General features: G+C 39.2%; 1 protein-coding gene across 1 annotated transcript; it reads left to right on the top strand.

Annotated features, from left to right (window-relative positions):
* Positions 1 to 268: 268 nt before the first annotated feature.
* GLE1 (GLE1 RNA export mediator) lies at positions 269 to 8210 on the top strand (the record flags this gene model as incomplete). Its single annotated transcript, XM_010175014.1, has 15 exons — positions 269 to 493; positions 1537 to 1662; positions 1959 to 2107; positions 2440 to 2500; positions 2748 to 3002; positions 3773 to 4001; positions 4596 to 4711; positions 4907 to 4976; positions 5330 to 5472; positions 5678 to 5868; positions 6353 to 6482; positions 6811 to 6915; positions 7051 to 7133; positions 7310 to 7373; positions 8142 to 8210. Coding segments are annotated over 15 exons (2016 nt in total), but the record flags the coding sequence as incomplete, so codon positions are not given.
* Between the last annotated feature and the right edge of the window lie 3021 nt (positions 8211 to 11231).

The following is an 11231-nucleotide window of genomic DNA, read 5'->3' as shown; positions in this document are numbered from 1 at the left end:
GGCTCCTTCATACTGGCCAAGCAGTGCAGGGTTTGGGGAGGAGATGTTATGGGAGAAGGCTCAAACGTGGTGGTCCTACTGACCTGCAAAAGTAGGGGAGAAAAAGTGTAGAAAAATAGGGAAGCCCAGAAAAAGTGTTGGAAAGACAAGCAGAAGAGACAGAGAGATGAGGTACTGAGCTGTGCCTGCTGAGCTGCGCAAATGCTTGTTAATGTTTCATTGCTTTCTTGATAATGTCTCACATTCACAGAAAACGTTTTCTCTCTAGGATATCTTGGAAGGATGCATGTCCCCTCTTGTGCTGTCCTCTTATTCTGGCTGGGTCCTAGACAGAGTGATTGGGCAATCAGCCCCAGAAATCACACCCTCCAGAAGTTCATCACCTAAAGAATCCATTCCCCTCACAAACCTGTCATCTACTCCAGAGAAGATTGTGTCTGCTAGCCACCATGGCTCTCCACCGCTTTCCTCTACAGAGCCAAGTGAATCAAAGGTAGCTTTCTGATTATAATCAATATGTGAGCAGCTGGGAGAATAAACGTGCTGACTTGCTGCCATAAATTGTCTGATAAAGGTTGGTTTGTGCTCTGTTAATGTGTGGGGAAAAACATACTTGGTTTTAACTTTTGGTAGGAGAAACAGGTGATGACAAAAATGGTATTAACAAGATTTTAATAGAATAATGTTTCATAGTAGGCTAAAATTAAACTCCCTTTTTCACCATAACTAAGGAAAATGTAATTGGAGCTGTACAGGTGTATGGAGTAGCAGCGTGAGATTCATCCATTTAGAGGGATGAGGTCACAGAGGTAGGTCAGGCCTGTTGTAAAAGTCTATGAGTACCCCTTGGGGTTCTCTGGAGCCTTTGGCTGACTTAGATGTGTCGTGGCTCCCTTTTACAAGGCAAAAGGGTCGGCAGCTGGGCAATGAGCAGTTGAGTTGTGAAGGTAATGAAGTTGATGAAGCACCTGAAAACAAGTGTCCGTTGCTGTGTGTTACATGGTGACTTCACCACATAACGATAATACTGAGCAGCAAAGTTTTGCATCATCTTGTCCCTGTTTAGACTGAAGAAATGTATTGTGAGCAAAGCATCTTAATGAAGCAGCAAGATGTGATAAAAGAGAGATTCTGAAGACTCCTCCTGAAGACCAATCCAAAGTATAAACCTATCTTGGCTTCTTCCAGTGTAACATCTTCACTGAAAGTAGCGAGAACGTGAGGTGTCTGTCTAGCCCTTCTAGGTGACAGTTCGCCTTTGGGAATGTCCTATGAGCTCTTGATATCTCTGCTCCCATTTTTAGTGATTAGGAAGAGTATTTATCCCAATCTCATATACATGCTGGAGGGATAATCTAAATGGTGAGGCTACACTACTGGGGTAATAACTACTCTAAAAAGTTGTGCATTGTTGACTCCTTTGCCTGTTTCTCTACAAATAATGTGCAGTTTAGGAGACTTGATTTACTTGGTTTCTTCCACAAGTTGCTGATACTCTACTCAGTCATTGCTTTTGTTTATATGCTGACCATGCAGGGAAATGAAGATCATAGTCAGCTGGAAATGGATCAAGAAGTCTTCCCAGCACTTCTGCCATCTAAAGTTACAGAAGTTGAAGGTTGCATTCAGATGTATGAAGAGATGCACAGCTTGAAAGGAAAGGTAAAAACAAAACCAAAACAAAAAAAACCCCCAAAACCCCCAAACAAAGAAATAAAAACCAACCAAACAAACAAACCTGTTGAGTGTGTATGTGAATCACAGGAGAGCTGCGTAACCAGATGTAACAGTGCTCTGGTAAAAGTAGTGGGACAGTAAAATATCCTAAACGTTACAGACTGAGGTTTAGGATAATCCCAGGTGGACCATGTTTGTGGGCAATATAATCTGTATTTGCTTGTGTCCACATTCTGATGATGACTACATTGTGGTGCTTCTGGCACCTCTGTGATCTGCAGGAGGGCCTAAGGCAGCGGCAGGAGCAGCAAGAGCAGATGGTGAGGGCAGTGTATGACCTGGCAAGTGAACAACTGAAGCGCTTTGATGAACTGAAGGAGCTAAAGCAGCATCAGGAATTCCAAGATTTGCAAGAAGTAATGGAGAAGAGGTGAGATTAACTCTGGTATTTGCTATCCTTAAAATATTACAGCATTTAATCAAAGTGAGGATTAATTCTTGTGCCTGATAATTACATACTCATCAGTCACGTGTGCTTGAAAATCTCATCTGCTGCTTTTCTTACATTAATTCTTATTGTTTGTATTTCAGAGTAGATCTCTGGCTACTATTAAGGTTTAAAAAAAAAAGAAAAAGACTATTTGTGACAGTTAAAGTTCCTTTAACTTGACTTGTTTTAAAAGTAACTTGCTGTGTGTTTGTTTGTATTTTTTTCTTGTTCATATCTTGAATACAGTTTTTCTGTCTGTATGTGTATTGCAGTTCAAAGGAGGCTCAGGGACAGCAAGAGAAGTTGAAGGAAGAGCACCGACACAGAGCAAAGGTCTGAAGACTTGTAAGAACTCTCTTTCATAAAAGACCACGACTGCTCAGTGGGAACTGGAAAGACCAATTGATTTATTTGTATTTACGTGGCACCCCTGGAGTGAGAATGTATTTTTGGTGCTGTACTAGACACGTGCTGCACTGTTGTGGGAATGCAGTAAAGACACGTGTTGTAGGAGCAGGAAGCACCTGCAAAGCTGGAGTTATTTAAGTACTTTGTGTCTCCTGTGTCTTTCTCTCCCCAGGTATTAAACCTAAAGCTGCGTGAGGCAGAGCAGCAGAGGCAGCGTCAGGAAGAGCTGGAGCGTTTGCGTAAGGAAGAGGGCCAGGAAAGATTGCGTCGCCTTTATTCCATCCAGGAGGAAGTGCTACAGCTTAACCAGCAGATTGATCCCAATTATAGACACAAAGACTTGCCAAGAATCGATCTTTCTGCGTACAGTAATCGTGGCAACCAGATCTGTGGGCTGGTGTCAGGACTCATCCGCACCACAAGTGAGGTAGAGGCTCTAGAGTTGTTCTTAACTTTGGTTATGATTCCTTCATAAAGCTTCCTGTAGTTGTCTTCAAAGGCAGCTCGTTATGAGGCCGTTAAATAAGATGTCACAGAAATGTTTTTAGATATTTTTCCTATAAAGCATCTATTTTCAAAGGAGAATCCTTTTTGTGGCACTTAAGCTGTTTTCTTGAAAATGGCTTATAAAAAATGCATGATGATTTCTACAGAAGAGAGTTTAAATATTAAAATACGAAACTCTTGATGCTGTAAAGTTCCTTTTTGAGACAACCATGGAAGTGGAGTAGTTCATAAATTGTTAAATACTGAACACATTATGATTGTCCTATACTTATAAGCCTTTTTGCGGTAACTAGGTATCCTTGAAAGTTTTTTTCTGTGTGTAAAGGTGGGATACAAACCGTGAAAAATAAACCACTATGATAAGGCTAATTCTCTGTTCCAGCTTGTCACAGCTGGCTTTCTGCAGAGGAAGCCATCTAGGCTTTGCATTGGGGTTCATTTATACTTGTCAAAGTGTGTTATTAATTTTTGTCATCCAAGATCTTGTGAGATCTAGTCGTGGCCTAACACTGCTTACAAATGTTATGTACAAATAAAGGAGAAAAGGTATTTTCACTAAAAAGGATAAAATGTGTTCTTGGCTCCCAAATTACCTGAAGGCTAATGCTTCAAAGGCTCCTTGCTCTTGCTGTTGGTCTGTGGACAGTGGAACAAAAGACTGATGCTATATTACCTTCTCTTTCTTGACAGAGAGGTTTCCCTACTCAAGTAGATGTGGCCAATACTGAACGAGCACTGCAGGAGATGCGAGGACTGATAGCCAGCATGCAACAAGAAATTGCTGCAGCTGTGGAAGAAAAAAGGAGGAGAGATGAAGAGGAAGAGAAACAGAAGCAGAAACAGTTACTGGAAAAACAGCAGATGAAGGCTCAGGCTCCTGCCCCTGCCCAGCAATTGGGGGGAAAGCAGCAGAAAGAAGGTTGGTTAGGCTTTGTTTTTTTCCCCTTTTTTCCCCTTGTTTCCCTCCTTACACACTCTTTTACTGTCAGGCTAAATACTACTTTGGAATCTTATTGTTGTGATGACTTACCTTCTCATAGCCTTTGCTTTTAGCACAACTAGCAAGGTGGGTGCAGGACTGCTGGCAGCAAACTTGAAATGAAACTGATGCAGCATAAATTGACTGTAATAACTAGAGCAAAACCTGCTCTTCCTAGAGAGTGTCATATATTGGAATATTAGAGAATAACATCTTGCAAGTGTAGATTGGTCATGTGTGGTATGACAAAACATACAAGGACAGACCACTGAAATGGTTTCCTTCTTGAGAGTAAGTTAAGAGCTGATACCCTGCATATTTAAGCCACTATATATGAAAAAGGAGGACTCCTGTATAGCTTGCAAACTTGAAATTAATTTATGAACATAACTTTATAAACTAAATTCTGGGAAAAAAGCACCCGTGCAGCTGTTAGTTCCTTGCAATTTTTTTAAAAAAGGTTTTCTTAAAGTTTTCTAGAGTTTTGGGTCTTTCTTAGTCTTCTGCTTTTTTTTATTAAAAACAAAAAAACAGGACTTCAGGTTAAGGCAGAGGAGAGTACCATGCAGTGGTACCAGCAGCTTCAAGATACTGCTGAGCAGTGCGTTGCTTCTTTCAGTGGAATCAGCAACTGCAAAGACAATATTGAGGTATGAACAAATGATTAATACTGCTGGAGAGTGATTATCTTAATTTCTAGGGTAAATAGGACAGTTTTCATTTAAAAACATAAATAAAAAATGAATTTCTGACGTAGCAGCCTCTGTTAACAGTCTGCTCTTCCAAGCTATCATAGTAGTTTACTTGCATGTAAAGGTTTTTCAAGTTGTTTATTTGTTCTGCAGGTTAAGAAAATAAAAACAGACTTGCAGAAAGCAGCTACGATCCCTGTGAGCCAGATCTCTCGAATAGCAGGTCAGAAAAACACCAAGAACCCAATCCAACTGAAATGCCTTTTGCTGTAGAGATTGTAGTAGGACAGAAGATATCCAGTGTTTCTATAATTATCCCTACAGCAGAAGCTGGTATGCATACAGTCCAAGTCTTTGCAGCGCAGTGTTTGCTTATGTTTTGAAGGTGTGTTGCTTCCCTCGGAGGCATCTTGCTTCATCATGATTAAGTTCCTTTAATCAGATGTAGCAAACATGCAGTTTGAGGTGCCTTGCCCTTCAGGATGTAGGGCTGGTTTATGTGAAGTTGATGGCATCTGGTTACGACTTGTCGGCTCTTTCCTAATCTGTCTCCATACGTTCCTTATACATTTGCAGGCTCTCAGCTGAGGGAGATATTTGACAAGATCAATAACCTGCTCTCTGGAAAGTCTGTTCAGAGTGGAGGGCGAACGGTATCAGTGACGCAGCATCCACAGGCTCTGGATTTTGTTTATTACAAGCTTGCGGAGAAATTTGTGGTGAGGAGATGTTCTCTTCATTGGGGTGGCAAAGGTAGCTGGTGCTTTCACAAGTTCTTCCAGACACTGTCCTCGGATACTAAGAACACTATTACGAGGTGTTTAGCTTGCGTGTATTAATGCTCATATTGATTAGAGAAGGTGCTTTTTGGATTTTTAAAAAAGGGTGGGGAGTAACTTTCCTTCCTTCCCTCTCTCTCTCCAGAATCAAGGAGAAGAAGAAGTAGCTTCTCACCGTGATGCAGCTTTCCCAATTGCTGTGGTGGCCTCAGGAATCTGGGAAATACACCCTCGAGTTGGAGACCTCTTTTTAGCTCATCTGCACAAAAAGTGCCCCTATTCTGTGCCATTTTACCCTGCATTGAAAGAGGGGACTTCTATGGAAGAGTATCAAAGGTAAATTTATTACTGGACTTCTTCAGCAAGAATCCTGCAAGGGTGAAGACTGTATTCTTCTGAGTGAACTCCACTTTTCCCCATCTCTGATTATGTAGGCACAGTGAGGTGCTGGCTCAGACTCTGGAGATTCACTCACAAGTGTGCAGCTCCCCTTAGCTCCTCCAAGTTTTCCTGGAGGATGCAGTGTCCTTCAGCCTTGGAAGTGCTCTTTTGCTTCTTTTTCCTCACCCTTCTCAAAAACAGTTGATAGCCATAGCTTGATTCAAGTTGAGATATCCAGTACAGAACCTAAATGTTCTACATGGTATAAAATAGTGGGATGTATGATCCAGAGGGTAACAATCAGCCTTTGCATTAATTCTTGTATGGTTTTGGAGTATCCCTCTTCTCAGTACAGTTGACTTAAAGTAAGCTGAGAACTGCAGGGACTCCAGTGAATGTGTTTTGCTGTACTAATACTGGAACGTCTCCTCATACTTAGGATGCTTGGATATCAAGTTAAGGATTCCAAGATAGAAGAGCAAGATCACTTTCTTAAACGGATGTCAGGAATGATTCGTCTTTATGCTGCTATTATTCAGCTCCGGTGGCCTTATGGAAACAAACAAGGGGTATGTGTGTATGGCATTGTAATTAGAACCTTGTTACTATCCCAAGTGTCAATTAAATGTGAACTTGATTTGTAGTTAAGGTGTGCTGAACTTAAACCAGCTCATGATATATTTGAAAGGAGATGGTCATAACCATCATCAACAAAACACTGCAAATTTGTACGGTAGACCTTTACTACTTCTTATTCTCATAATGATCAAGTTTTATGTTAGGTTGTTGTAAAATAACTTTATAAAGAAGAAAGCAAATCAGAAAACTGCCTGGTTTAATAATAGCATTTTGTAAGTTGTAAAACAAGTGGTGGGTAGCTTTTTGGTTGCTTTATAGGCACATCCTCATGGGCTGAACTATGGATGGCGCTGGCTTGCTCAGATGTTGAACATGGAGCCTCTGGCAGATGTGACAGCTACACTTCTTTTTGATTTTCTGGAGGTAAACGATTTGGATTGCTGGTAATTAAAAGGATCTAAATATTAAGTGGTTGATATTGAACAGGTTCATTGAAGTTGTCATGCTAGTCCGAAACCCTGTTCTGGAAGCTGGTCTTTGTGGATTTCTGTCCTGTAGGTGTGTGGCAATGCTCTCATGAAACAGTATCAGGTTCAGTTCTGGAAAATGATGTTGCTTATCCGAGAAGACTATTTCCCAAGGTATGATACCTGTGGTTAGGAATGTGAAATCATCCTTGTTTTTTTACTCTCTGAGTGTTTGCTCTTTAATGATTCGTCCCATCTTTATTCCCATCTCTGCCATTCACCCCCCCACCCACTCATAAATCAAACCCAACTTTCTAAGTAGATTTTGAAACATGCTGTTATTTCTGCAGAATTGAAGCAATTACCAGCTCTGGACAGATGGGCTCGTTAATGCGTTTCAAGCAATTCTTGGAGGTAAAGCAGTGGTTTTGTTTTTTCAGTTTTCACGTGTTTGGGTTTTGGGTTTTTTTCCTCTTCATTCAATATACACATAATTTTAATAACGAGGCTGGTGCTGCTTGCAGCATAGCTCATAGTCCAGACCTGTCACTATGATGTAAACCATCTTTTATAACTTTCAGTTACTCAATTACATTAATGATACTTATGATGTCAAACACAGCACTTCTTTTTTACTTCACATCAATTTTTTTCTCCGTGAAAATGTATTTTGCATATAGAGGAAGTTGCAGTGAGGGAAGATGTACAGGTTAAGGAGGATTCTGCTGAGTCATTTCTGTAACAGCTATTTTTTTATCAGTAGTTTGCTTGTTTTTATCTGTTGTCCTGATCAGATACATGAGGAAGCAGACACTCTGAACTGCTCTCTTTAGCATTTGTTTAGCATTGTATTCTGCATCTTTTCTTTTTTAAGAAAGCTTGTAAAACGGTAAAATACTTAAAGTAAATGTAAGTTATTAAAATAATAATAAATAATACATTTATATACTTTAAATAAATTTTATTAAATTAAATACATTTAAGACTTTAAGTAAATTTATTATTTAAATTGTTTTGTGAATGTTGACTTAGATTATGATAATAAAATATGTTTGCTTCAGAGTTTGTACTTTCATTTCAAAATTAATTTTGGTACATAGGGGGTTGTGTGCAGTAAGAGCCATCAAAATTCCGGAGATGAGATTATTTTTCCTTTGTTCTTTGTCTTTCTCTCTTCACTAGGAATGTCTACAGCAGAAGGAAATTCCATTACCAAAGGGAGCTCTGCAGTCTTCCTTTTGGAGATCGTAAATCTGTTTATATTCCTTTCCCCCTGGATGTCAGTGCTTTCAGACCTGGCTTCCTGTTTACATGTAAAGGCAAAATAAATATATTTTGTATATAGAGGCATGGGGAGGAAATATTCCATCAACCTGTTAATGTTTAATTCATCAGGATTTATGCTGAGCAGAACAAACTTGTGTTTAATTTGTTGCAAATAATTCAAAGTTTTTCTTTGCTTTGGATTTTTATAAGTTTTTGTATAGTAAATTATGGAAAATTGGAGACTTTTCCCTCATATGTTGAAGCATGTGGAAGATGTTTTAAATATAGTATCCTGATGACCTCTTGCTTTCCGAGATTAAAGACTCTTGGATTGAAAATTTGCACAGTGCTGTTCTGTTCGTGGAAGTGAACATACCTCACAGCTTTATGAAATCTTAGCAGAGTGATCAATCTCAGAAATTTACTACTAGAACTTTATTTTTGTATTTATTACATCTGTCTTTTTATAATTCAATTTTAATGTTGCTGATGTACTTGCATCTTGTTTGTCTCAACCACACCTTAAAACAGTGAGATTTCTAAAGGCGTTTGGCCTGGCAGGGCTGACACTTACTCTGTTGAATGTAATTTCTCTCCAAGAGTCAGGACTCTCGATTTAAGAGAGGTCGACTCACTGTTTTAAAAGGTTTGCATGGATAATAGTAACTTCATGGGGGAAAAGCAGAGTTCCTGAAACTACAGAAATTCTGTGTCCGTTATCCATCAGATGGATGGAAGCTAATAATCCATTTTCTTATTAAAAAAAAATAAAATAAAATAAAAAAAGCAGCAAAATATGCATTCATTCTGGCACTTTTGCTGATGTTCTGACATCATTTGAGGGGGAACTGGTGTGTTTGGTTTACCTAAGGTGCGTTTTATAAGGACTTTTTTTATGTAAATGGATTTCTGATCAAAGTTATGGTGGTATTTTATGTATCAGGTACTGTAATACTTTTGTACTAGTGGTGGATTATTCTGAGAATAGTTCATTCGAGTAATCTGTTTAATATTAAATTTGATTTTTTCCTTTTTAATTTGAAGATGATGCAGTTTGGTTTTTTCTGTGGAAGAGGGACTGTCAAGAAAATAGACAGCTCCTGGGTGAATACAGGAGATAGATAGTGGGGGAGATCAGAGTGATGGGAGATTTGTCTGATCTGTGGTGCATTGTCCTTGAACTATTTTGGTGGCCTCTAAGATGAGAAAATTTGCTTCTGAGTTCTAGAAAGTAGTGCCTTATTTTTGTAATGCACTGTTCCAAGTGAAAATTATTATTTTTACCAGATTGGTTTTTGTTATTCCTAGAGGCGTCATAAATTGAAGCTGTAGAAAGCGGAGTTGAGGCCGTATGAGAGTCTGAATTTGATTTTAATATATATTCTGAGAAAAGGTTGTAAAATGTGCTTTAGAATTCAGGCCTTTAAAACCTTTAATCTTGACTTTAAAATCGACTAGTAAATAAATTTGTATTTGGTGAATATATTTTGTAAACTGCCTGTGTAGTTCTTTAGACTGGTGTGACTGGTGATTGTTCTGGGATGCTGGAAATCTCCTTCCACTATCCTTTTACCCGATAATACTGATGCAATATACAACTTTCATTAGTATAATTGAAAATGTTCAGGGGTTTTTTTATACTGAGTGGAGTTGTTTTAATTACATCTTGCGTATCTACAATTATGTTGGAGACTCACTTTGCCAAGATGGTAATTGGTAAGGTCTGTTAGACACAGTTGTCAGCCTGTGCTGAAACACAAGGAGTGATTTGATGGTACATACAAGACAAAGAGATTTCCTCTTTTTTTGGTTGCAGGTACTAGGGTTTTCTAACATTTTTTGGAGAGGAATGTAAGTCCATGTTCTTATAAATAAACATTATATGCTTTTCTGCCTCAGTAAGGACTTCCAGAAATTTATATACTATTTGAAAAACATTAATAAGAATTTATAATTGACTAATGAGTGCACTTAAAAAGAATCATAATAAATCAATATTTATTTTTAGATGTAGCTTCCATTTCCATCTGCTGCTTGAACTGATGATTGACTTGTATTATGCAATTCTGGTTTTTGTAATTTTAGCAGTTTTGGATGTTAGCCATTTGGTGTTATGAAGATGCAGTGCAAATAAGGTCCTTATGCATGTATTCATGGTATTTTGATATGCATATTCATATCAAATATGACAAAGGAGAGCATCTCAGATGTGAGAATACTGTGTATTCAGGACGCCATGCATTAAAATTGCCGTGAGTCATACTCTTCCTTGGAGACAATCGTTCCAGGCAGTCCCACGGGTTGTGATGCTATGTCACTGCAAGCGTGCTTTTTCCATTTAAGTACTTTTTTAGAAAAGAGAGTGTTATGAACTCAAAAAAATCACTCAAACCCACTCACTGCTTTGATCCCTTAAGGTTCTTGCTGCCTTATCGGCCCCTCTTAAGAAATATAAATAAGTTAGAGAGAGGTGAGAGTAGAATTTCTTTGCCGTGTCTATTTTAAATTAGTTTAGTATAAACTAGATGTTTTCTTTTGAATTTATGCATCAGCTTTTCAAAAATATAGCTTTATCCTGACAAGCGTTTGCAGCCTTTTGATGCTCTGTCCTTGCTGGGCTTCTTTGTGATTGTCACACTGCATTCTGCTTCAAAAAGACCTATTTTTAATAATGTAAAACTAATGAGGCTGCTGCTTTGAGTCTGGCGTGTTGATTTGAATTATAAATCCTGTCACACGTCCTCTGCGCTCTGGAGCCGCAGCAGCTCGGGCCTTCCTGGCTGAGGAGAAGGGGGCAGAAGCCGCAGCTGCCGCCATGCTATTTGCACTGATTCCCGATGGAATCTTGTATTTGTTTCGGTGTCCGAGGCTGCTCGGTGAGGGGACGCCCTGAGGCCCACAGCCCCGCCATTGCTGAGGGGACACAACCGCCCTCCGCCACCCTGCCCCGCCTTTCGGCTCTTTCCGGAATTGCTCGGCACTTTCCGGAAACCCTCGGCTTGCTCC

Source organism: Antrostomus carolinensis, unplaced genomic scaffold, assembly GCF_000700745.2.
Source record: "Antrostomus carolinensis isolate BGI_N321 unplaced genomic scaffold, ASM70074v2 scaffold28259, whole genome shotgun sequence".
NCBI classification, from domain to species: domain Eukaryota; kingdom Metazoa; phylum Chordata; class Aves; order Caprimulgiformes; family Caprimulgidae; genus Antrostomus; species Antrostomus carolinensis.
This window is presented reverse-complemented; position numbering and strand designations above follow the sequence as displayed.